A 27,215-nucleotide genomic window follows, 5' to 3' on the forward strand; every position below is an offset into this window, starting at 1 on the left:
ACTGAAAACAGAGCAGTTTCAAAGCTCTGACTCCATTACAATGAAGTTTTCCAGGTTTGGAGTTGCATTTGTTAATCTGGGTGTGTCCCAAGTTCGTAAAATACTTTCCTAAAGAGTTAGGAAAAAAGAGCATCATGGCAATAGCAGACTTGTAACTGAGAACAATTCAGTACTGCCAGTTCTTGTGTAACAAATCCATGTATTATGTAAAGTATAATATGGAAATATAAGTGTAATGCTTGTTATTAAAAGTGCAATTCAATGTACATGGTCACAACAAATGTTTACTTTTTTAATTGTTACAGAATTGTTTGGATCAGTACCTTGTTATCATTGTGTGAACGATGCCTTGTAAAATAAATGGAAACGCAAACAAAATGGGAATAAGGTGCTTATTTTTCATAAGCTGTTTACTTAGGAAACAGCTTAAATCTGTTTGCAATAATAAATAGCTCCTGTGTCAGGTTTTCTGATGCAGGTCACTCCAGCTGGTTATTTTCAAGCAGCACTATCACACTAGGATGCAGCAAATGGGCAGACTAGCTGTCAAAACATGCACATGCTACATAGCTAGCTCCGACCCGTTCGTTAGGATAATGTACTCGTTCACAAGGGGTAACCTGCTCCGCAGGAGTCTGACAGACAGGCACTGTGCTAGAGAGCTAACGGGTCACCCTGGTCCTCCGCTCCAAATGCTAGTCTGAGCTTTCCAGCATAGAGAACATACTGGTAAATGTGCTTTTCCTAAAGGTTGTTGACATATAGCAATGGGGAAACAGGAGTTGTTGTCAAGGGCTTCATGCTACCCTGGAAGTACACATAAGAAACAGGCAAGTGAGCCATGAGGCAGCATGCCTGAAGGAAGAGACATAGGGAACAGAAGGAGCTGGCAAGAAACAGAAAACTCTTTCTTGCATGGCTGAGCAAGAACAGGACAGAGCAGCATTTACAGCAGTCAAAAGTATTCAAGTGCTTTATGAAACCATTTTTCTGTGTGAGCAATTGCTTTAGGATTTATTTTTTACTAATTGAAATGAACAGCCATTGTTCCCTGGAAAAGCACACAGCACTTCAGGGGGAAGATCTGAAGGCACAGAGGTAGAAAAGCTGAAGATTAAATACTTCAACCAGTTAATTTACCAGACATAAAATTTTGTATTGATCTACCTCCACATCACCATCCAAAGACTGTTTGTCACCAGTTGCTATCCATGCCTGCAGACAGAAGCAGAAGGAATGGCTATTACGTGCTAAATAAAGAGGCCATGTCCTTTCAAAGCCCTCTCAGATGATTTTTCTGCATCCCCAGGGCTGATGAGCCCTCAAGATCATGCTGCACTCTATTCTGTCTGCCAGACAGACTAGACCAGGGCCTTTCAGCTGAGTTTCAGTACTCCTACTAATTCTAACCTAGCCCCTTTTCCCCCTCCTGATGCAGGAACTGTTCCGATTCTTCTCCCCTGAGAGAAGCCCTGCCACTTGGCTTTTTGTGAGGATGTGCGGAAGAAGAAAACTTGGCTTTCTCAGGCTCTCATTCTCTTTCCAGCCAGGGGAGGACACAGCATCCAGATGCTACTGCAGCTTTATGTGAAGGAGAGCTGTGTAGAACTTGTTTTTACATTACAAGCGTGACACCACTTCCACGTGGAAGCTGGCACTCAAGTGGAAGTGCCATGGGCACCAAAATACTCCTGATTTAAGGAAACAAAATAAACACTGGCTTTAAAAAAAAAAACAAACTCAAGAAAAAGCAAATTACAGACTCACTTACAAATGCATTTATGTATTAGTGAAAGTGTCTTCTCCCCTAGCCAGAAATTATAAAGCAATGCCAATTTAAATTCTGAAACTATGAGCACTTCCTAATATAAGACCACAACTGAGAGTGGAGAAACTCAGAGATTAGTAGCTGAAACACAAAAAGTTTTTTTATTGTCTCAGCGGCTGCTCAACAGAAAGATCATAAGGAAACAATTCCTGAGCAAGCAACTACCTTTAACCAATTAAATAACCATGGCACAGAAGTAAATTCGACTTGACCGTATTGTATTTTCCAGATAAAATCAACTGGCCCAGCTTCAAATGCTATTGCTGAAGATGGACAGGCTGAAGCTCAGTCCTATGAAAATTAAACATAACCACTGAGTTAGTTATGCAGATCTTTCCTGATCCTTTCTCAACTGCAGCTCTTGAAGCACTGGACCAGAGTTATACTAAACACTTCAGTACATTGTCTGTTAAAACTGCTTTGTGGAATGCAGATTTGAACATAAATCCTGGGCTTCAGGTTTTCTATGAATTTACCTTCATCTGATCTATTCTTCCCTCCATACCTCTGCAAAAACAAACCTCTTTACAGATTAATTCATTCCTAGATGTTCACTTTAGAAAAAAAACCCTAAGCCCGTAAATCAGCAAATGAGCTGGCATTCCTCAGTTCGGTAAAACAGACGTTTTAACTGGCACCCTCTTTTAGAAAAATCTGGTTTTTAAACGCCGAAGGGCTGTATCCTGCCCTGGGTTCCATTGTTTATAAAAGAGCCCTGGAGGCAAACGCTGACTCTTCCACTTACCTGCTTACAGACTGCCTTTTTTATTTCCTCTGGGAAATATGCCCGACTGGGACCCGGGGATAAAGAACCTTTTTTGTTGTTGTTCAGTACACTGACTTAGTAACGGCGGTGAGAAACACCTCTCTACACATTTTTTTCTTGGGCAACTACAACCAAGGTTGCACTACTCGGGAAGGTCATTTCAGATCTTCTCTGAAAGCGACCACTGCGGTCGCACAGGACACCCTCTCGCCCGCCCGGGCCCCGCCGCGCCGCTCGCCTCAGCCGCCGGCTCCCAGAGGCGGTCGGGGGAGGGAGGAAACCCGCCAGGCGGCGGAGGCTGTGAGCCACCGCCTCCCGGCCGGCCGCCTGCCCGCCTCGGGCACCGCCAGGGCGCCGCTCCCCGGGCCCAGCGCGGGCGGGACGGGCCCAGCCCCCCCGCTCCCGCAGAGCGGCAGTAACGGCCCGCTAACGGCCGCCGGGCCGCGCGGAGGCGGGAAGGCCCGAGGCCTCGCCCCTCGGGCTGGCAGCGCGACCACGGGCTGCGTGTCGCCATGGCAACGCCGGCGGGTGAGCGGGGCGGGGGGGGCGGGGTGCCGGGTCCGCTGTTCCCCTCCCCCAGCGGAATAGGCGAGGCTGGCGGCGCGCGTCTGCTGGCGACGGCATTGCGTCACTTCCGCGGCGCGGGCGCTCGCGCGGTGCGTGGGCGGGGCGGGAGGCCGGAAGGTTCCAGAGGGGCTGTAGGAGCCGCTGCCGCCGGGGGGGCGCCGCACGCGACATGGCCGCAGCGCGCGAGGAGGTGAGCCGGCTCCGCCCCCCCCCCCGGGGGGCTCTGAGTGGAACCGGCGGCGAACCCCGCTCCGCGCCGGCGGAGGCCGCGGGGCCGGGCCGGGCCGGGCCGTGCGGGGCCGTGCGGTGCGAGGGGGGGCGGTCGGGCGGTCTGGCCGCAGTCTGGAGGCGTGGGGCCGCGCGGCTTGCGTGCCCGGGGGGCAGCCGGGGGCCGGCGGGGAGCCTTCAGCCTTCAGCCTGAGCGCTTGCTGGGCACTGTAGGTGCCGCTCCCTGGGATGGTGCTGTGCGCTGTCAGCGTGATCCTGAGCCTACTGAGGAGCTGGTCCGGCTGACGAACTTTTGTCGGTTTCTGGTGTTTTTTTAATTGATGAAAGCTTAAACCTTCAAATATATTCTGGCCGAGAAGTGACAACATGAGTGGCCAGGGAGTGAGGAACGGGTGGCTTCATGCTTAACGGGGCATAGAGGGAAAGGAAACTACTGACCCGACAAACCTGAAACTGCAACGTCTGTGAAGCATGAAAGTATCATAGCTGAAAGAGCTCAGCTGTCAACCTTGAGTAAAAAGAACCATATCTGATATATATGTGTCATCTCTTATTTTTGAACCAGTTACAGAAAGATTTGGAAGAGGTTAAAGAATTGCTTACAAAAGCCACGAGGAAGCGACTTCGTGATGTCCTGATGACAGAGAAACACAAGCTAGAGCTAGAAATCAAGAATCAGCCTCCACCGAAGCCAAAAGATGCGGCAGAGGAAGAAAAGTCGCCACTGGGAGGGTACACAGTGAAAATAAACAATTATGGTAGGATTACTTTTCTTGACGCTTACTAGAGCTCCAGCATCTCTCAGAAGGGAAGGCAGGGTGGCATTAGTGTGAGTTACAGTTGCCACTTAGCATTATAGAGAAGCCTTCTTAAGTGCTTATTTCATACTGGAGACCCCACTTTAAAAGTTATTTTGTGTTTACTGTGCCATCCCAACCACAGTGCGTATTAATTCTGTTTGTGTGATGGTACTGGTGGGATGCATTAATGATCCCTGGTGTAGCAGCTAGTATTTTTCCATTGCCTAGTGCTTAGCAGGAAGGAAAGAGTGAGCTCTGGCTTCTCTGCTCACCATGTAGGTGAAAGGAGAGGGAATTGCTCAAGATACTTGTCATGCGGGGAGCAAGGGAAAAAGTGGGTCAAGGAAACTGCAGCGAAAGCAGACAGCTACCTCTGACTCCCCCTGCACAGAGAGAGTTGCTCTCCTTTTACCTGAGCTGATGCATGGCTTTTCTCAGAATTTGCAGGAATTAGGGAACAGGGCTACATGTGAGGACCTCCTTTTGCTCTCAAATTATTCTTGAATAATTCATGTCTTTCCCTTATCCCTCTGAAGATTATTTCAATAAGGCAGAGATCCTGGTCATTGCTAGGGGACTTTGTGGGGGGGAGTTGGAATGGAATAGATGAAGTTTATGGAGGAAAGGTAGAACTTAATCTCTTTTTTTTTTTCACTTGCAGGTTGGGATCAGTCAGATAAGTTTATTAAGATTTACATCTCTTTAAATGGAGTCCAGAAGCTTCCAGCTGAGAATGTGCAGGTGAATTTCACGGAGAGGTGAGTTCATCTTGTTGCACCATGCCACAGGGGAGAGCATGGATGAAGAACACTATCTGAAATGCAGGAATGCGTTGCACTGAGTTCTGTTCTGGATTAGCCCTTACCCCCCCGCCAACCCCTTTTTTTCTTTTTTTAAACTTGACCAGCATTAGCTTTTAGTAGCACTTAGCACATACCCTTAAGTATCGCTCTCCTTAGAGGGTATCGGGGTATTTTCATTTTACAAACACTTCTTGCACCTCATCACGCTTGACAGGATATGTAGTGTTAGCCCTGTTTTTTGATGGTGATAGAACTGAACTGTACATTAAGTAAATCTGCCTTTCCAAGTTTGTAGGAGATCAGTAAGATAGAAAGAACCCTAGAGATTTTGATGTGTTGCAAAGTCTGGACAGGTCCTTTTAAGTCCTCAGTATTAAATCCAACTAAAGATTTGAGAGCCCTGGGAAGAAAGTAATACAGGCCTGTTGACATGCTTTCCAAATAAATATGTCTGCTAAAGGGCCTTCAGACATTGTTTGTTGTGGCAAGGCACAATAGTCTTACAATGATTGGAATATGTGTGCCCTTCTTCCCCCACTTTCTGCTTCCAGGTCATTCGATCTGCTTGTGAAGAATCTGAATGGGAAGAACTACACCATGACCTTCAACAATCTCCTGAAACCCATCTCTGCAGAGGGCAGCTCTAGAAAGGTCAGTGCACCTCGGCTGTTAGAGATATTTAGGTCCCTTACAAAGTACCATGTTCATTGCCTGACTATAGTTCAAGAGATGCAGTGCTAACCTTCAGTCCCTCCCTTCTGTCTGTAAAGTCTCTTCACTGTGAACATGATTCTTATTCATCTGTAATTGTCATAACTGTGGAATTATTCTTTGGAATCCATGGGCTCCTATTTCAAAAGATTATGTCTGGATATTGTACGCTTTTTCTAATAGCTCTCCAACAGGATTTCAGAAATAATTAAGCAGAAAGTTCCACTAAGCATCCATTTGCATCCCTGTACTTTCAAATACCTCTGAGAAATTCTTTGCAATTTTAAGGTCTAAGAGACTTGTCAGCAGGCCCAAATCTTGGGAAGCTTAAATAGGCTTAAGACCCAAAGCAAAGTTGGAAACCTGCTCTGCCTTTGTAAGGGTGTGTTGCTCCAGGATTGAACACTAGTAACATTCTACTGCTGATGACTGCAACTGGTGATGGTGTCCTTACTGTGCTACTTGTAGCACCTTTCTGGGCTTAGGGATGTGTCAAATACCTTGTGTGCGTTCTCTGCAGTTGTGCACTGCACTTAGTGACATCAGAGGTAAAGAATGATAGTTCAATTTGAAATTGCCCTAAAACTAGGACAGTGTAAATTAAAACAACTGAAATAAATGAGGGTGATGCTCTGGTGATTTTTAACATGGCGTAAAAGCAAGCAGTGATCACATTCTTGCTAAGCTAAAGCTCCAGCAGACTCTTGTCTGCTGTGGCACGCAGGAGTTCTTTGCGAAATTTAGGTCAGGGTTGCAATTAAACAGGCTTTGCTTTTAACTTGCAAACATATTGCAAGATTAAGCAATGCCCTAAAACTACTTTCTTATCCTTCGATAAATAAATTGGGAGAGCTCTACCTGAACTTGGTGTTCTTGGAGAAGTCTAGTAAATATAGGAACCCTTTACCTGACAGTCCTGGGTACTTTTAGCATCCTGAGAATAACTGAATGGTGTTTCTGCAGCACTGTATGTTCTTCCATATTGGTACTATAGTACTGTACTAGTATTATATTAATCACACCATTTAAATTGTCCACAATGAGGTTAACACTTTGTACACTGAAGCTGAGTACATACTATAATTTCTACATGCTACATAATAATCAATAGCTGAGATAAATGTTTCAGGAATTTGCAAGTGAAAGAGGTTTATGTTATAAACTAACCTTATTCATTGTGGTTGTGACTAGCATCCCTTTATGAAGCATTCTAAATTCATGCCTTGCTGTTCACCATACAGATAAAGACAGACATGGTCCTTGTGATGTGTAGGAAGAAGTGGGAGGAAAAATGGGAATGTCTCACTCAAGTGGAAAAAGAAAGCAAAGAGAAAGAGTAAGTGTCTCTTCAACCCTCCATCTTGTTTTCCATTTCTCGTTCTCCAAATTGCCTTAGGACTGCCAGGAGAGCAGATCTGTACTGTACTGACTGTGCAGGCAGACTGTGAGAATCGTCATTCTGGGGGACAAGCCCTAAGGTGTTTGAGAATCATTAGGTTGGGATTTTTTGCTACTAGTAGGACTGGCAGTGGAGGACATCACTTTGAGTAGCTCTTTGCCACTCTTCTACTGTTTTATTGCTAATGATGAATGCTGCATCATAGGAAATATGATAGGTAAGACCTTCAATGAGAGTGCTAAAGGTAATCAACCAATTAAAGATTAATTTATATTTTGATGGCTGCATTTGTTGCAAAAACTGCTCTAGCGAGGTTGGCTTCTTTTAGGTTAAGTGTATATCACATAGAATCATAGAATCATTTAGGTTGGAAAAGACCTTTAAGATCATCCAGACCCACCATTAACCTAACACTACCAAGTCCACCACTAAACCAATCAAGGGTAGAGTAATAATTAATTTCATGTTTCCTGGCTTGGTGGCTGGATTAGTTTTTTAATGAAAGTAAAACTAGGAATCATTAAAGATGGAAAGGACCTCTAAGATCATCAGTCCAACCATCAACCCAACACCACCATGTCTACTAAACCATGTCCAAAAGTGCCATGTCTACCCGTTTTTTGAACACCTCGGGGATGGTGACTCCACCACCTCTCTGGGCAGCCTGTTCCAATGCTCAACCACTCTTTCAGTAAAGAAATTTTTCCTAATATCCAATCTAAACCTCCCCCGACGCAACTTGAGCCCATTTCCTCTTGTCCTGTCGCTAACTACTTGGGAGAAATAACCAACACCCACCTCACTACAACCTCCTTTCAGGTAGTTGTAGAAATACATATATGTTCCCTGCAGCTATGCTGGTCAAAAATAATTATTATTTTGTCACCTGTGTGTGTAGTGCCTGCACAAAAATCCCAGCGTCCTTTTGGCAAAACAAGTCTTTGTTTACCTAGATCATTATACAAAGTCTCAAGCTAATTTGTATCACTTACGTGCTTGGGAGCAATCCTACAAGCAGCTTAGGTACTGGATATATAAGGCTGGCAAATTACAGCATAAAACACCTGGGGGCAAGAGACATTTAGATAGATATATACATTAAAAAATATATATTATAGAATAATTTTATATTATTTTACAGTACACACATGTTCTTCTCCGGAAGACAACATGTATACCCACCTTGAAGCATGGAAAAACTCACTTTTGAGAAAGTTATGCCTGCCAACAACTATTCATTGTGTATAGGTTGACAGGATGATTTGCTGAAAACTGATTAGCCCCTCAGTAACCGTACCTGAATTTAGAGCAAAAGTACCTTCCCCTCTCAAATGGCATCACTGGAGATTAAGAGAAGGCGACTTGACTACTCATGCCCATTGCTGGAGGGACAGGGTCATTTTGTTAAACCTGTATCTTGTGCAGAGAAGTCCTGCATGCTGCCCGGCCTGTCACAATTAGCATTGCCACCTTATTTCAACTGTTGAGGATTCACAGTATGACAAATGAGTCACTTCAGAAATACGCCTTGTGCTCAGGTCTGTGAGACTGGTGGTTAGCCCCATGCTTGGGGAACTTGCTCCCTCTGCTGATCCATTTTGATCTGCCTGTTTTTCAGGTAGCCTGCAGAAACCAGTACCTACCTACGGGATTTCTAAAAAACAGGTTAATTTTGCCAGACAGGACATTATGTATAGTCTGGTAACGTGGGATGTGTTGTACCCAGGTGCTTACCATGTGGGTGGCACTGTTTGTCAGCTGGTTTCTTAAGTTGAGAAAACTGCTTTGAAATGCAAGGTGTTAAAAAAACAAAGTCAATTAACCTCTGGAGATAATCTAAAAAAATGGGGAGCGGAAAATGCCTTTTGGGTTGTGAATGTGGTCATTTCAAAGAGTTCAGTGTGGTCGTTTTTCTGTTTTTACTCCCTTTTCATATAACGGCGCAGATAGATGTTGGCACTTTCTGGGTCTGTTGTATTCCAGTTCTGCTTCCTAAAATTAATTTTGGGTGGTGCTTCCAGGGTCATGTTTACTGCAAAATACTTCCCGTCGTCCTTAGTGGGACAGCTCTAGGTATACTACTCAACTTGCACTTAATTCAAGGGTATTCTTTAGGATTCTCCCTACTCGGAAGCTGAGGTGTGACTGAAGACTTCCAGGGTCTAAAGACTTTGCCAAAGCAAAATCCTCACTGTTACCAGGATGTTTCAAACAAGTATTAGCATTTAATTTTTTGCCCAGAATTGTTGGATATACCTGATCTCCTCATATGTATCCATCTTGCAGGAAGGCTGCCTACGACACCTCAGATCCTAGTGAAGGGCTTATGAACCTTTTAAAAAAGATGTATGCAGAAGGGGATGATGAAATGAAGCGTACCATCAACAAGGCCTGGGTTGAAAGCAGAGAAAAGCAATCCAAAGGGGACATACCAATGGATATGTGAAAGTACTCTAAGAGCCGCCTTAACACTGATCTTCCATGTGAGACGCTGTGCTGCAAAGATCATTGTTTACACAACCTTCTTCCAAGCAAAGACAGTCATTTTCCATTTCAGGTTGGAGAAAATATTTAAATAAAATAGCTTAGAAAGCATTTCTTTCAGTCAAGTGGTTCACCATTTCCTGAAGAGTGGAGTGTAGGTATATCCATACCCCTCCTTGAAAACGCATCTCACGTGAGTGGAGTGTTGTGAAACTGAAAACAGAATGTGAAAGAAAAGGAATCCTCAACTAGGATGGGTTGCAGCCTCACTGTTGCAAGTGACAGCTGTACCCATCTGGTTGCTGGGGTTAATGTCACACTCACTACATGGGGTGCGGTTTTTTGATCAGATGCGGGAAAGTATGTTGAACTGTAAAGCATGTCACAAAGGGAGAAATGCTGAAGAAAGTGGAACCACTATCTCAAGCACTTGCTAGTTGAGCAGAAACAATACAGTGTTAATCCTGTGGTATTAAAATTTACTGATTACTCTCAGAAATTAATTGCTGGCTGTCTAACCAGTTTAATTTTGAAAATGAAAGCAGCTCTTTAGTGCCTATGCTTACTGTGACCTTGGGGTGTCTGAGGTGGCATCAGTTGCAGCAGGGGAGTGAGCTGCTGATGCTGGACAGCAAGTTCGCCCTGGCTCTAGCAGTATATGAGGAAAAGAGAGACAAGCTCCACTTTCTCCTATCAGCTTTCAAGGGTTTTAAGGTAACAGTAAGAAGTATATTAAGATAGTTTATACTCCAAACTTTGACTCCGCTGGGGGTGATGGGTTGCTGTCAGCTTGCTGCCAGCTTGCTGCCTGTGTGCCTTCCATGTGGTGGTAGTACTGTTTCACTTGGCCTGTTTATTGCAGCCTCTCAGCCCCACTGCTAGGGAGGGGGACAGAGCAGCCATTTCCCCTTTATTGCCCTGCTTTGAAGAAGAGTACAGGGCAAACATGAGCTTAGCAGCAGGCTTGTTGCTATTGTTGTTTCCTTCCTGCTTCCTTCTCATGTCTCTCCCAAGGATGCATTTGTTTGATGTTACCTGATGAATTAAGGAAGCCATTAGTCTCCTATTATAGTCTGAGCTAGGACTTACTTGCTACCTTGTTCTTAAAGCATTGGACCAAGCACTGCACTACAAGCAGGAGATAAATACTAGCACATTGTAGTTTCTAACAGGTCCTTTATCCACTTTGTCTGCTTGTTAATATACATATATTAAGTTTGCATAGCAAGAGTATCTGAACTTGAGGCCATGTTTTCGGTTCATGCTCATGCTTGTTCATGGCAGAATACTACTTTGCCCTGTTGTACATTTCATTTATGCTTTTACTCAAATTACCATGGTGAACTTACCATATGGTGGCAAAAAAACCTGCTTAAACGAGCCTTGTGCTGTATGTCTTTATTTCTGACAAACTGCAACAATCAGGTAGTGATTTTTTTTCCCCCCCTCAAAATAAAACTGCCTCTCATATTGACCAGCTTAGTGCAGTTATGCTGCTTCTTGTCAGTTAGCTGATACCAACTGCAATCCAGTAAGAGAGTTTAATGAATCAGCATGGTTTTTCATCCTTCCCTTATTAGTTCGATATTGATGATGGACTCTTACCCAGAGTAGACTTGCTTTAATTACTCAAATGCACAAACTGAGCCTATTTTGTTTTCTGCTTGAATGTATATCCATGCAGTGATCTACCACATAGCCCTCTGTATCCCAGACATCTGAGCATGGTCAGCAAAATGGCGGAAAACGATTCTGCTGAGCCTCCAACGACGCTTCACCCCCCGAGGGCGGGATGTCAGGACACACCTATTTCGGATCCTCACAGGGCAGCTGTCCCGGGGCAAGTCAGCAATCTCTTTATCAGCCACTTCCTAAAACAGAAGACCACAGCATAGAGTTTATCTGGGATTTTGAGGGGGCTTATTGCCAGACCTCAAAATCTAGCTGTAGAGTAGGTACTGTACCACCTGTAGAGTAGGCTTCTCTATCACCTCATGAGTATGCTCTGCTATTTAATAGGGAACTTGCACCTGTCTTTCTCACTTGACCCTTTCTTTCTGGGCATCCTAACAGTGAATTTAAAATGATCCACATGGAGACCCCAAAGTTAACTTTATTACACCGACTGAACAACCTCATCCCAGTAATTATCGATAGTCAAAATCTGCTTGGCTTTGTCCATGTTGCAGGGTGGGCTAGTCCTTTAAGATGAGCTGAACTTAAATATATGTTCCTTATTAACTGCCTTCCCAGGTAATAGGCTTTGCTGTCAGTAAAGGGAATCTCATATGGTATACTTTGGGAGGAGCTACAGGCAGAGGAGGACGAGTCAAAGCATCTCTTATAATGAGAATGCTTAAGGAAGGTCTGTCCACGTACTACAAGAGAGCTCAACAGTTTTCAGGAAGCACCAAGTAGCAGCAAATGGAATTTCAGAAGAACAAGTTAGCTCAGCAAGGAAATGCAGCCTAAAGGAAGTTGCTTGAGGCTAGGTCAGCATCCCTAACTGCAGCATTCTTAATACATTATTTTCTAAAGGACAGAAGGGCTCAAAAGAATCCTGTGTTCAGTCACGGTAGGAAGTCACAGTTGGAGGTAAAAGAAAGGTCTGAGGCTGGACTACAAAAACTCCCATTATGTTGCAGGAGTGCTGAAAGGCAATAGTGTAAGGCTATCTCCTAAAGGAATGTTCACTTTCAAGAGGATGGCATCAAGACAGCAGCAATGTGACTTTCAACTTCAGTAACAGCAAGGTCAGTAGGACTTCTTGTCTTCAGAACATATTTCAGTTACTGTTTTTGTCCAGTTGTGCATCTTACTTGCATATATAGCTGTATATATACACTCTATCTAGCACAGCTAAACACTTGCAGTATTTTTTTGGCCTATTTAATTCCTGTAATTTTATTCAGAAAGCAACCTATGCTTTCAGAGAAGACTTGTAGCTTAATCTTAAGACTTTAATTTTGGAGCCCAAATAACATTTTGTAGGGGAGGTGAAAGTTACTTCACTGGAGTCTTTTTCTTCAATCTCACAGCTGCTGTGACTTTGTGACTTCAAAAGGTGACAAAAGCAGCTGAGGAATACCAAAAGCAAAGCCAGCTGCAATTCCACCCCGCCCCCCCACCTTAAGGACATCCAGTGCAGCCTAGACTTGCCAAGACAATGGTAAAGTCAATACATAAAACTAGATTCATATACTTTCTCTCCCAGAATGTTTAAGGGTGAAAGGATCTCCCCACAACCAGGCATGGCTAGATCAAATATGTACAGGAGTACTGTAGGAATATTTCTGATACTTGCAAATGTTCTTAATGCTTACTAAGGAAAGCTGAGAGCAGGGCAGTGAATATGTGCATTTTTAAGAACAGATCTAACACCCAGATCTGATGCAGCTCTTACATGCTTGTACCTCAGGCAAGAAGTAAAATTAAGTATTTTTAATTGAACAAATTGGTGGGTTTGGCTGGATCAGGCTTCCAGGTTTTTAAATAAGAAAAAAAATCTAAAGTTTATTTAGGAAACTATAAAAGTAACCATATAATATCTCATATCATCAGAAATAAGGAAAATAGCTTTCTGAATGTATGTTAGTGACAGCTGTGAGGGGAAAAAATGAGACTTCATCATGAGAAGCATTGGTTTAAAAGAAAACCCACAACCCAACACACACAACATCTAGTCAGGAGAATACACTGTTGCTGTAAACACCCCCAAAAGGCAGAGGCTCTGATGACACCTGGGCACTAGCGGTAACGCAGTATGACATGATTCTGTGCTCGTGCGTTAGGGAAACGTAAGCGTTCGTGACCTGGCACGGCCGCTCAGGTCTGTAAAGCAGCCGCTGTGGCCCAGCGCACGTCACAGCAGTAGGAGCCACGCGTGGGCTTGTGCCGTGGGCTTGTGCCCTGCCCTGGCCAGGCGCAGCTGCCCGGTACCTGCAGCTCCTTGGGAAGGATGGTGTTCTTCCGGATGGCGTTGATCCGCAGCCTCTCATCCGCGTACTCGTACGCCAGTTTCCTTCTCTTGACATCCCGCAGCATCCTCCAGTCCACATAGTAACTCCGCACTTGCCTTGTGTATGGTGAGGGGATAACCTAAGTAAAAAAATTCAGTTTATAATACCCATCTGTTGACGTACAGTTTGCCTAATTCAAGTATGAATTACTTCCATAAACATCTCCTTGTCAGACTTTTTCAAATCACTTTCTTGCAGTGCACCTCCTGCCTAAAAAATGTGGCGTGTGATGCAGTTTCGTTCACGGAAGTCAGCAAGGAATTTAGGGTACCGGAGATACAAATAACTCCGAAGTTACATCCAACCCCCCCGCGTTGCTCCCGCCGCCGGCCAGCCCCGGGGCTCAAGCGAGGTATGGGCTGACGCGGTGCCGAGCCGGCCGCCGCCGCCGCCCCCAGCCGTCTGACCAGCCCCGCGGCCCCCCGCCCCCGCCGGGCCCTGCCGGCTCGCCGGCGGCTCGGCCGGGCGGGACACGGCCCCGAAGGGGCACAAGGGAGGGAGGGGGCCGGGCTGACCTGCCGAGCGGCCCGCAGCGCCCAGGCCAGCGCGGAGGCCGCCATCTTCTCGGAGCGCAGCGGCGGCGCCGCGCATGCGCCAGGCCGGGCGGGGGCCGGGGGCGGCTGCCGCCGGCGCGGGGTCCCGCCCCCAGGGGCAGCGCCGCTCTCCGCGTCCAGCCTTTTAGGGTGAAACTCTGTTTCTAGGGCCTCTGCGGGTGGAAAAAAAGGAAAACCTAAACCGCTTTAGAGGGCTGTGCTGTATATTCCGGTGGTGATGTCAGCCTCGCAGCTGGCATCTTCCACAGAAACCTCAGGATCCGGCTTTGGGTAGACCAAAAGCATCCCAGGTTGGAGAGGAAAGGCTGTAAAAAATGACAAGGAAAAGAGTCCCACCAGGAAAACGTGATGCAGAGGCATCGCACCGCCTTGTGGGGTCCCTGTCCAGAAAAGCACGTTTGTCCTGTATGCCTGTTGCTGCCGTGTATTAGGTTGTCTGCCAGCTGCTTTCATAAATGTGGTTCTAGTTTTGTTTCTTAAAGAGTTTCTTTGTCTGCTTGCTTATCACCTAGGACTATTCCTAAATTTATATTAGCGTTTTGCATTTTTTTTCAACTCGTCAATTTTGGGTGAGTTACAGCATTTTACAGACAAAATTGAATAATCATAACCCTGAACAATGAAAAATATATGGGAAATTCTGCTTCTGTTGTTCTTAACCACCGTATTGTTTCATGAGAGAAACTGTCTTGTTCTACCAACTGAGACTTCACTTAGGCAGTGTTTGCAATAAGTCGATGCCCTGATTTTAGGGAGAACATCCATTAAGTTTTTGATGTTGAATTAATCATTTTCATTATTTTTTCCATTCATATCACCTTGTTAGCTACATCCAAAAAGTCATGTGAGAAGCTGGATTCTCTCTCTGTTTGTCATGCTGCTTCTTGTCTGTGTGCCTGGCGTTTTACTTAGGTGCCTGGCAAATTACACCAGTCCTGAAGTACCGAGGTATAATCTAGAAGAAGTGGCCAGACTGGCAGGCTAATGAGTCAAATTTTATTATCCATGCTGCAGTCAGCAGCAACAGCTTCCACCAATAACTTACCCACCTAGGCTGATGGTGATCAGTGGAAAGAGGCCATTTTTGGTGCTGCTGAAGTGGTGAATTCTCCATAGCCTGTTCAGTTTCTGGCTGCCTTGCCAACCTAGGTGTTAGCTACCCTGAAGGTTTTTGTACTGTGGATGTGCCAAGCTGAAACCACTAATACCTGTTACACAGAGCATTAAACTGGCATAGAGGGATAGCTGTTTTCACTTCTCCTTGCTTTAGAGGGGCCTCGTGAGCCACAGAGAGGTGAGATGCTTGTCACTGGCCTCATTTTCTATCTCTCCGTGCTCCCTTCATACTTGGAGAAGCCAGAAGGCTGCTCTTAACCTTGCATGAGGGTCTGTCTATGGAGGGAACCTACAGCAGTAGAAAGGGCTCAGCCTGCAAAACCTGTGGGCTGCAACCCTTCTGTGAGAATCCAGTCTTCAAAACTCAGGCTGTTTGCCACTGTGCTTCCCAGTGATGTGGTGTGTTGATGCGTGACTGGCTTGGCAGTAGGTTTCAGGTGTTTGCAGGGAAAGAATTTCAAGCTTTGTTCCCTGATGTTATTGTCTATAACTTGCTATTTTTGCAGCTTTCCAGCTGGTAAAAGCAATCTGTAGAGTATCAGCATAGCAAATAAAGTAGGGAGCCGAATGTGATCAAAGGGGATTTGGATGTTAGAACATGTATTCATTTCCTCAGTATTTTGTTCCACTTCCCCTTGGTCTCTCTGCTTGTTAGATGGTCCAGATGAGTGAGGAATCAGTGAGTGTGGGAAGGAGAGCTGTTTCTTCAGCCAGGACTGAATCCCTCCCTTCCTCAATAACATCACCTGTGTAATCAGCACTTTCCCAGCTGTGGAGGATGGGACCACGTGTGTTGCCTTGCAGCACTCTCTTTCCCTTTCTGTAACAGGGTTGCCCAGGACAGAGTGTTTGGTGCTTACAGCTTTAAAAAATACAAACTAAGTGAGAAAGTGTGGAGCCCCAGTGCAAGTTAGTGGTGTTTGCAGTGTTTGGTGAGGTAAGCATGCTGTATTTGACTTCACTACCCTGTTGCAGCAACTGAGATGTCAAGGGTTGAGGTGTGTTGATAGCCTTTAGGCTGCTGCTGTCTTCAGGTCCCTCAGCACAGCTCCTGGTTGCAGTAAAGCAAAGCAACTGGTCAGAATCTGAGGCAGTTAGCTAAAAACTGGGCTCAGTAATGCACATAGTTAAAATAATTGTGTGGGTACCTTAACGATGCCTACAACACATAATTTAAGTTCTTGAGGGATTTTTTTAAGTATTGTGCTGGATAAGTGCAGTGTTGTGTTTAAGTACTGCTGGTTTGCAATGGTGTTTTAATTTCTGTGTTACTCCACCTGAATTTCACGTCATTAATACTTCAAATGTGCTTGTCAGTACATGGGTCTTGGCACTAATTCTGAGATGTTTGCTGCTAGATTTATGGGGCTGGAAAGGCTTTCTGGATTTTGACTAGAAGTGGAGCATGCAAGGAATTGGAAATGGTTCTTTCTGCTGGTGTGCAAGGCTGATACTGAGTGGGGGAATTGCTCCCAAACCCAGTGTGCTCCTCAGGCGGTTTGTGGGAGGGAAACACCCTGAGGCCTCTATTGGTTCCTTTCATCTGTTCCATGTAGACTTAGATTCACTGCAGGGACTGGTGCTGGTTTGCAGCTGGACTGGGAAGAAGAGAGGATTTGGTGACCTTTCAGCTTGCTCAGATTACCTTTGCAAATGGTGGCTGTATCAGAAGGGCTCTGAACCAGACAGCAGCAAGTACTTGAAAGGTAAGAGAAAAGTATTTTCAGTTCCTTTGAGATTCCTGTTGTTTGTGCTGAATGAAAAAGCCAGCCAATTTTTCTCTGACTTCCTATAGCCGATGCCATCCAAGGCTTTGAAAGCCTTACACAAACATCAATAATTCTGTATTATGGGCATGTATTATTATTGCAAAATGTGTAGTAGTATTTAATGTCACTCCATTTTGAAGGGCTTAAGCTTTCCCAGGTTGTCTCCTCCAACTGTATGAAACCACATATCTGCTAAAGTAAACGGGAGTTTTGCCTTTGGCTTTAATGGAGCTAGGGTTTAACATTGAAGGTAATTACTTCAGAATGCTTGTTCCTAGTAATTTACTTTTTAGGCTCTGATTTCTGTGTGACAGTAGTTGTTTTAAAAGCCCTTCCTTTTGTCATGAGATCATGCTGGAATTTGATCACACTTACATCTTATAATTGCAATAAACACTCTTAGTAATTTTTCAATATTTTCTCATCCAAAAGCTCTTCCTTTGCCTTCTAGTGCACCTTTTCACAGACTCAGTGGTGGAAGCCAGTAGAAGTTCTTTACCATATAAAATGAAATATATCACTGTTTCCACAATAAAAGTACTTTATTGATTATACTATTTATAATAAAAATGTCATTCATTGGATAAGTAAAATTGGTCAAATACAGGAGTTACAAAATTTTTGAGTTGTGCAGGCAACAGAACAAAGATTTGCTTCAGGAAAGACTGACTGACAAACTAGCAGCTAATGATTCAGCAGAAGGGAGCTAGGTCATTTGTTACAAAATGCATATTTCTGCTAACTAGTAAATGTGCAAATACTATTAAGCCTCTGCACTTTCTAATGAGTATGTAAGATTTCAGAAGCAATCTCTCATTCATGTATGAATAGTTAATACACCTTGCTTATCAGACATTGCAGAAAAATTAGCATGAAAGAAGAGGTAAATATAAGGATGAATCTAGAAGCACAGTATCTGCCTGGATGATTATAATTAGGTGTTCAAAAAACGTGTAGACGTGGCACTTCGGGACGTGGCTTAAGTAGGCATGGTGGTGTTGGGTTGATGGTTGGACTGATGATCTTAGAGGTCCTTTCCAACCTTAATGATTCCTAGTTTTACTTTCATTAAAAAATAATCCAGCCACCAAGCCAGGAAACATGAAATTAATTATTACTCTACCCGTAATTGGTTTAGTGGTGGACTTGGTAGTGTTAGGTTAATGGTGGGACTGGATGATCTTAAAGGTCTTTTCTAACCTAAACAATTCTGTGATTGTATGAATTCTGTTTTTCTATTCATTATTTCAAATCATCCCAAACTTCTGTAGTGTTAGGTAAGGTTCATTCAGTCTAGAAATAAAAAAAAAAGGTAGATACTTGCAAAAGAAACAGTCTTGCTAAATTAATGGTCGCATCTTTTTATTGGCAGTCATTGGTTGCATTAATTGCAACCATTAATTGAATAAAGATTGCATAATATTGAAAACAGAATGCTGGCTCGGTTATTACAGCAGTTGCATCGAATGACTTCTATGACCAGTACCAGAGAAAAGGATGTCTGATGCAGAGCTTTCCAAAGCAGATAAGGTCTGGAACAGTAGAATAGTTTCACCACAGAAAATAAAGACAAATAATCCAATTGGTTAAACTAAATTATACTTATGGAAGGTCTGTAAAATTAGTAGCATGTCTCAGCTGAACGCTTCACTGAGAAAACATGAAGCAGAAGGAAAATGGGCTATAGAATTCTTAGCAACTGAGTGGTAGTATCATAATTTTGTGCCTGTTTTGACCCTCCCTTCGTTTTTGTCAGCCTGCTAACAAAAATAGTAGCCCCTATGACTGAGTTCTGCTCCTTGGTGTTACTGGCTTGTGGCATTCTTTATTGCTGAAAGTGTTGCAAGGTGTGAGGAGCGCAACTGTATTCCAACTTACTCAGAGATGAGCTGGTTTATCAAATTCTGTACTGCTGCATCTTCTTCTGTATCTAAGAACACAGCTTTGCCATGTGCCTCTGCAGATGCATTTGCTTGTCTCCACAGGCTGCTGCTACACAATCCCCTGCTTCCACATTGTCATCGCCGTGCTTTAAACAGTATGGCATTCTACAGTCAACATCTATTTGAGGGCAGAGTACATGATAAATATCCATCACTTGTAACGCTTGTGTCTCCTGAGCCTAAATGCTGCCTCCCTAGTGTTGGTCAGACAGGTCTGTTGCTGCTCTTCTCAAGAGTTATTCAAGTAAGTGATAGCTGTTTGTATATGAGCAGCACTTCTGTGAACTTACTAAGGACTTTTGGACATGTTTTCTAATATTTGTTATTCCTCTTGTGTTCCTCAAGAAAGCCCCTGGCTTTAGGATGGTTAAACATGCCAATTTTCTAGCTTGACAGTTAGGAAACTGCCAGCTCTCATGTCTCTAGTACTGTGGTACAACTTGGCAGCTTCTGTTCTAACCCTGGCATGCAAAATGCTGTGCTCAAAAAAATCACACAATGTACTGTCCCTTGGTACTTAGAAAGCTCAGGTCTCAGCCCATGGCTCCTTTCGCTGTATCTCCTTTTTTCTGGCTATTCTTCTTCAAATTCAGTGTGTGTTGCTTCTAGTGTTTGCACTGTATAATTCTTTCTGCTTGGATATGTACATATTCTACTCTGCCCCATTTCTCAGTCTTTGATCACAACTTTCCCTCTCCCTCTTCTGCAACCCTGGAGCTGTGCTAGACCTGTGTTTCCTTTTTCCTGTGACTGCAAGTCCTCCTTTCTGTCATCAATCCCATCTCCACATTGCCTGGGTGGCACCCTGCTAAGTATCTACATCCATGTCTTTATCAGCTCTTGCCTTGATAGGAGCAGCTTCCAGTCATGCACCTCCTATGGCTGACTGGGTGCTAGCAGAAGATAATACTGTGAAGGCCTATACCCCAAATCTTCAAGCACTGATGTGTAGGATGGAAAAAGACTTACAGAGTTAGATCATTGGAGCCTTTCACATAAATACTGTAGGTTCTCTCCAGCTTTGATCATCCCATGCTTTCTTCTGTGAGGGCTGGAAAGATGCAAGTAGGGCTTCTTCCATCCGTTTCCTTAGGAGAATATTCTGTGCCTAGTAGGTCTGACTGTTAGGCATTCTTTCCTAAATTAGTCATTTCCCTAATCTGCTATTATTGCCAGCTATATGTTATGACGTGATACTCTCCACGAAGAATCAGTTAGACCCACTCTTTTTAACAGCAGGGGAAAATCTCTTTATTACATGATGAGGAAGCCAAAAAAGCTGTCCTTCTCTTTCATTATGCTTGACAGAAATGCTTATGTTCAGGGTTTTTTTCCTCCTGAATGATCTCCAGGCCCAGGAAAATCTGAGATCAATTTGTGGTTCTCATGAAGCCCTAATTAGTAATGACATCATGTTACAACAGAATGCTATTCAGCACTTGGTGCTGAGAGAAGGGATTTTGTGTGTGTGTGGTTGGGGGGGAGTTGGTTTGGGGGCCTCATCTCCAGGGGGTTGGAAGTAAACCCCACAAAACAAAGCCATCGATATGGGATGGCCTACACAGCACCAGGCTTTCTGGCGTCAGATGACATTCACCTTTGTCAAAGGGGGAAGAGGGTCTTTGCTCACAAGCTAGTGGGGCTCATCGACAGAGCTTTAAACTAGACTTGAAGGGGGAGCAGGATAACATCAGGCTTGCCCATGACAAGCTATAGGATGACACGCCGAAGTTAGAGAGACAGGGTGCTAGCGAGGGCTGTCAGCCTGTTGCTCTGAGATGTGCTGGCTACACTGCAGCACACTTGAAGTCTTAGAGAGATGAGCCAGGGGCTCCTGAGGTAGTAGGAGCCAACAGGGAAACATCAGTGAAATACCTCAAAGGAATTGAGGGGGGTTCCTCTAAGAAGTTGACACAGCCGACATCCCAGCTAAAGTGCCTCTACACCAATGCACGCAGCATGGGCAACAAACAGGAGAGTTGGAAGTCACTGTGCTGCTAGAAAGCTACAACTTAGTTGCCATTACTGAAACTTGGTGGGATGAATCTCATGACTGGAGAGTGGCTATCAATGGCAACAGGCGAGGAAAGAGGGGCGGAGGCGTTGCCCTCTACATCAAGAAATGGATAGAGTGTGAAGAGCTGTCTGAAGAATAACCATGAGCAGGTTGAAAGCTTATGGGTAAGAATCAGAGACTGAGGCAACAAAGGGAACCTAATGGTTGGTGTCTACTACAGGCTGCCCAATCAAGGGAAGCCTATTGATGAAGCCTTCTTTAATCCAGCTACAGGAGGCATTGTGCTTGCAGGCTGTCGTCTTGCTGGGGGACTCCAACCGCCCTGACATCTACTGGAAAAGTAGCATGGCGAGCTATAGGCAATCCAGGAGACTCTGGAATGCATTGAGGATAACTTCTTAAGCCAGGCATTAGACAGCCTTACCAGAGGGGATGCCATACCAGACCTGCTGGTCACCAACGCAAGTGAGCTAATCAGTGATGTCAAGATTGGAGGCAGCCTGGGCTGCAGTGATCACCCACTGGTGGAGTTCACAGTCCTGAGGGATATGGGTCAGGTGAAGAGTAAAGTCAGGACGCTGAATTTTAGGAAAGCAAACTTCCAGCTCTTCAAGGAGTTAGTCAATAGGACCCCCTGGGAAACTGTCCTCAGGGACAAGGGAGTAGAATAGAGTTGGCAGATCTTTAAGGATGCTTTCCATAGAGTGCAAGAGCTCTCAATACCCACGTGTAAGAAAACAGGAAAGCAATGCAAGAGACCTGCATGGCTGAGTCAAGATCTGCTGGTCAAATTAAAGGGCAAGAAGGAAATGCACAGGTAGTGGAAGCGGGGACAGGTATCCTGGGAAGAGTATAGGGATGCTGCCCGGTTGTGCAGGGATGGGGTCAGGAGGGCCAAGGCGCAGCTGGAGCTGAACTTGGCAACGGATGCAAAGAATAATAAGAAGGGCTTCTACAGGTATGTCAGCCAGAAAGGGAAGGTCAAAGAAAGCGTAGCCTCCCTGAGGAGCAACACTGGCAAACTGGTAACAACGGATGAGGAGAAGGCTGAGGTACTCAACAACTTCTTTGCCTCAGTCTTCACTGACAACCTCTCTTCCCACACCTCTTGAGTGGACAGACTGCAAGATGGGGACTGGGGAAGCAAAGTCCCTCCTACTGTAAGGGAAGATCGGGTTCGTGACCACCTGAGGAACCTGAACATACATAAGTCTATGGGACCTGACGAGATGCATCCCAGAGTCCTGAGGGAATTGGCTGATGGAGTTGCCAAGACACTCTCCATGATATCTGAAAAGTCATGGCAGTCAGGTGAAGTCCCTGGTGACTGGAAAACAGGAAACATTGCACCCATTTTTTTAAAAAGGGTAGAAAGGAGGACCCTGGGAACTACGTACCTGTCAGCCTCACCTCTGTGCCTGGGAAAATCACGGAACAGATCCTCCTAGAAGCTATGCTAAAGCACATGGAGGACAGGGAGGTGGTTCGAGACAGCCAGCATGGCTTCACCACGGGCAAGTCCTGCCTGACCAACCTAATGGCCTTCTATGATGGAGTGACTGCATCAGTGGACAAGGGAAGAGCTACGGATGTTGTCTGTCTGGACTTCTGGAAGGTCTTTGACATGGTTGCCCACAAAATTCTTCTTTCTAAATTGGAAGATATGGATTTGATGGGTGGACTGTTCAGTGGATAAGGAATTGGCTGGATGGTCACATCCAGAGGGTAGTGGTCAACTGCTCAATGTCCAGATGGAGATCGGTGACAAGTGGTGTCCATCAGGCGTCTGTACTGGGACCAGTACTCTTTAATATCTTCATCAATGACGTAGACAGTGGGATTGAGTACACCCTCAGCAAGTTTGCAGACAACACCAAGCTGAGCAATGTGGTTAATGTGCCTGAGGGATGGTGTGCCATCCAGAGGGACCTGGACAAGCTCGAGAAGTGGGCCCATGAGAGCCTCATGAGGTTCAACAAGGCCAAGTGCAAGGTCCTGCGCCTGGGTCGGGGCAATGCCCGATATCAATACAGGCTGGGGGATGAAGGGATTGAGAGCGGCCCTGTGGAGAAGGACATGGGGGTACTGGTGGATGAAAAGCTGGACATGAGCCGACAATGATACACTTGCAGCCCAAAAGGCCAACCATATCCTGGGCTGCATCAAAAGCAGCGTGGCCAGCAGGTCAAGGGAGGGGATTCTGCCCCTCTACTCTGCTCTGGTGAGACCTCACCTGGAGTGCTGCGTCCAGCTCTGGAGCCCTCAGCACAGGAAAGACATGGACCTGTTGGAGCAGGTCCAGAGGAGGGCCACAAAAATGATCTGAGGGCTGGAGCACCTCTGCTGTGAGGAGAGGCTAAGACAGTTGGGGTTGTTCAGCCTGGAGAAGAGAAGGCTCCAGGGAGAACTTATTGTGGCCTTTCAGTGCTTAAAGGGGGCTTATAAGAAAGATGGGGACAAACTTTTTAGCAGGGCCTGTTGTGATAGGACAAGGGGTAATGGTTTTAAACTAAAAGATGGTAGATTTAGACTGGATATAAGGAAGAAATTTTTTATAGGGTGGTGAAGCACCTGGAAACACCTGGAAACCTGGAACAGGTTGCCCAGAGAGGTGGTAGATACCCCATCCCTAGAAACATTCAAGGTCAGGTTGGACAGGGCTCTGAGCAACCTGACCTAGTTGAAGTTGTCCCTGCTCATTGCAGGGAGGTTGGACTAGATGATCTCTAAAGGTCCCTTCCAACCCAAACTGTTCTATGATTCTGTGAAAGCTTTGGGGGTTTCCTGCAGTGGACTATGGTGAGACTGTGTAGAATTTAGACATTAAATTTATTCAGAGTTTTGAAGCAATCTCTTATGACTTGATTTGTTTCAGAAGGCTGCACAGAAGAAAAAGAAAGGTATAGTTAGTTTCTGTGGCCCTTTGAGGGAGAGGAGTCTTGGGAAACAGAACGGCAGCTGGGTCTGGGTGGGAAAGCTGCATCTTTGGTCACAAACAGGTATCTGCAAGATTTCAGGAGACAGAGATAGTGAAGAAGTCCTGCCTGCACAGAGGAACATACTTTTCCTCACCCTTCTTTTCTCTTACTGCAAGTTAAATGTAGTAGATAAGTGCTGAATGGATGAAAAAAATAAAAAATCCCCAAACAAACTACTGCTTGGGAATGAGCAACAGAGATAACTCCCTTATTTTATTTAGTTCATATAAGATAAAGAATTGTAGGTTGAATCTTGAAATCCGTACCCTATTTTGCTTGATGTCAGTGATTATTTTGCTTGAAGAGAGATGAGCTAGCACTAGAGTGGCCTGTCATATAGGTATAAGCATATATAACATGTATTTCTGATAGTGGTGTGGTTTTGTTTTGTTTTTTAGTAATTAAAGCCTCGTGTTTCTAAGCATGAAGGGCACCTTCCTGTAGCTGTGCTGCCAATGGTTGGGCATGAATCTAATGGTAGGGATACTTCCAAAGTTTTGGGAGACATTCAGAACGTGTACCGTTGTTTCACAGAAACAGTTAATTTTCATCATAACCCAGAACTGTATGAATTTCAGAAATGTGATTATAATGGAAATAGCAGAGGAGGTGAAAACTTAGTATGATTCTTTAGGAGTGGAGTCCTCCGTTACTTCAAAGAGTATTATCTGGGGCAGCACTATTATCTGGGTTCAGATGTGCTGTTACTATGGATACATACTGGCCAAATGGTTTCTAGTTATCACATTACCTAATTTAGCACTTAAATAAAGGGTTTTTTTCTTCTGCTTGTGCAATGAATAACATGACTGCTTAGTAAGTCACATATGGTGGCATTTTGCATTTGCATCCTGTGATATGAAATTCTAAGTATTTAACCAAGTATATATCACCTCCTGTACAGATTGACATCTACCATTAATGCCAAAATTTAGTTTGTAACGTTGAATAAGCCAACTGATAAATTTAGGTTTCTAACTTTGTATTTTATCCTTCCACCCATGTTTGTTCAGCTTCTTCCTTCCTGTTGTTCTCACCTATGAGGTGTTCATTTCTTAAGACCAAAATTTTTGCTTGGTTGACAGCATAAAAACTTTACAGCAAACAGTCTTGTTTCTGTTAAAGGCTACCTGAAGACTTTAAACTAAATGTTTGGACTTCAGTTCTGACCTCTAAATGTCAATGCCATTAAACAGTACAATTTTATTTATTTATTTTTAACTCCTAGTTTTGAGACAATCAGCCTGAAAACAAGCTCTTCCTATTTATGTCTGCAGGGTAGGAAAGAAGGAATATTTTTAAAATAAAAGTATAGGAAAACAAATGGTTTTACAACACATCCTCTCACTCCATGTCTGGTAGCTTCTACATGAAGCTTGCCAATGCTGAGATAACAAATCAGATAACTGAGTCAAAGCAAAATGAACTTGAAATCTCTCAAGTGAAGCCAGTGTTGAGGCACACAAAATGCCAAAATATTAGTTTCAAATGGAGGAAATGTTTTAATTCTCCCCAGTCCAAGTAACATTGTAGACTATGTGCTATATTAGAAGAGGATGGGTTTAATTTTATGTATCATTCATTAGTCACATGGCTAAAACCTGATAATTTAAATCTAAAGGGCCTTTTTTGAAGTGGTGGACTAAATCAGAAATCATCAGCACAAGACCATGAAGCTGAAGACAGGTGGTTCGGCTTTCTGTCAGGGCAGTTGTACTCGAAGTGCGGGTTTTGTGACATGTAATCAACAACACATGTAAAGCCAGGTGAGGATCTCAGTCTTGCCTCTACAGAGCAGATGTCCTCAGCTCCACAGAAACTCAGCTCTCCTCTTCTGTCTCCAGTGGGCAGAGGCAGAGATGGGGACTCTAAGGCTAGGGCTGACACTTGGTCAGGTTCTGCAGTCCACTTCTTAGCTGATCTCCCTCCTTGAGAAAGCATTCTACACTTACAGTCCCTGTAGAAACTGACTCTTGGCATCCTCTTCAGCACCTTCCTGAAAACTTTTCCACCCATGCCTGAAATGCAGCTGTCCTGGGAAAGATATCTCATGTCATGATGCTTGTAAAGCAAGCAAAACTCTCTCCCAAACTTCTTGTACCAGAAGATCACTGTCAGCTCTCTGAATTTTTCATGCATGCAGCATCAGCACAGTTACTAAGCTTCTGGCTGAAAACCATGCAAGCTGCTGGAGATTACCATGGGCAAAAAGACGATCAGTAATCCAGATCACATCTGGGAGACAGATATAGTGTCTATTGTAACTGCAGAGGAATGAGAATTGCTATGGCATAATTAATAATTGCAATGGATCATGATACTACGTCTCACTTGAAAGTTGCAAACTTAAAGCTTCTAGTTGGGAGGGTCTAAAAACTCTTTTGTATCTAACTCATCCAGTGTGACTCTTTTCCAGGTACTGACCAACCTAGTATTAAATCAGGGCAAACCAGAGAATTTGTCTTTTAGAAAATCCTGAAAACCAGCTTTATGATCACACTTCTTACGTTTTTCTTCTTCCTGAAAGCAGCTGTGCTGTTTGAGGGGTCAGTGCTTCTTCTGAAAACTTAACGAGATGGATTTCCAGAGCTGGCTTGCCTTTCCAGTGGGAGTATTGCTATGCTGTGCTCTTCAGACATCTGCCATTCAACAACCTGCATCTCACAACTGCACCAGCAGTGGTCAAAGAATGTCCTTCAGCCACTCCTACAAGATTGACCTGCCCACGTCCTCCCAGATTAAGGTGGAGGCAGATCCATTACAGCATGAAGACAACAGTGAGGTGCAGCTAGATCCTGGGGAGGCCGAGGAAAATGAAGAGCAGAATATCATCTTTAGGCACAACATTCATGTGCATGCACCCAAAGGGGACTGTGAAACTTTGACTCACATTAAGGGCCTTCTTGAGAGGATGGAGAAGCTGGAGAAAGAAATGGCACAGCTGAGAGAAGTCTGCAGCCCTCAGAAGTGCTGTGGGGGAAGCCAAGGTAAGTAACAATTGCAGTATCTGTTCTTACATCCCAGATACAGTGTATTTACTGCAGAGGTTTGGGGACTGGAATCCATTTGTGAAGGTTATTGGGCGTTCTCTGTGAGTGAAACGCTCAAGTCCTACAGATGGGACATTGTTCTGGTTTCTGTGATGTGAAAAGAAATCCGAAGGTCCCAAAATGCCATTTCTGGAACATACCATTTCTGGAACGAGCACAGGGGACATCTCCCCAAGCATCTCT

General features: G+C 44.6%; 3 protein-coding genes across 3 annotated transcripts in view; 2 read left to right on the top strand and 1 right to left on the bottom strand.

Moving 5' to 3' along the window:
• The first annotated feature begins 3,295 nt into the window (after positions 1 to 3,295).
• On the top strand, positions 3,296 to 10,341 carry CACYBP (calcyclin binding protein). The gene is made up of 6 exons (XM_075710263.1): positions 3,296 to 3,351; positions 3,955 to 4,147; positions 4,851 to 4,947; positions 5,544 to 5,643; positions 6,945 to 7,039; positions 9,389 to 10,341. Exons 1-6 carry the CDS (start codon positions 3,331 to 3,333, stop codon positions 9,546 to 9,548), a joined length of 666 nt encoding a protein of 221 aa, XP_075566378.1. The 5' UTR covers positions 3,296 to 3,330; the 3' UTR covers positions 9,549 to 10,341.
• Positions 10,342 to 10,437: 96 nt separating this feature from the next.
• MRPS14 (mitochondrial ribosomal protein S14) lies at positions 10,438 to 14,198 on the bottom strand. Its single transcript, XM_075710264.1, has 3 exons — positions 14,121 to 14,198; positions 13,526 to 13,684; positions 10,438 to 11,457 (listed from the first exon to the last, which is right to left on the bottom strand). The coding sequence occupies exons 1-3, from the start codon at positions 14,163 to 14,165 to the stop codon at positions 11,275 to 11,277; spliced, it is 387 nt and encodes a 128-aa protein (XP_075566379.1). The 5' UTR covers positions 14,166 to 14,198; the 3' UTR covers positions 10,438 to 11,274.
• Positions 12,152 to 27,215, top strand: part of TNN (tenascin N) — a 39,410-nt gene continuing 24,346 nt past the window's right edge. The window contains exons 1-2 of the mRNA XM_075710262.1: positions 12,152 to 12,339; positions 26,513 to 26,969. Of these exons, the coding sequence (XP_075566377.1) occupies positions 26,558 to 26,969 (412 nt within the window). The 5' untranslated portion in view covers positions 12,152 to 12,339; positions 26,513 to 26,557. The remainder of the gene's footprint in view (positions 12,340 to 26,512; positions 26,970 to 27,215) is intronic.

Source organism: Pelecanus crispus, chromosome 5, assembly GCF_030463565.1.
Source record: "Pelecanus crispus isolate bPelCri1 chromosome 5, bPelCri1.pri, whole genome shotgun sequence".
Classification (NCBI taxonomy): Eukaryota; Metazoa; Chordata; class Aves; order Pelecaniformes; family Pelecanidae; genus Pelecanus; species Pelecanus crispus.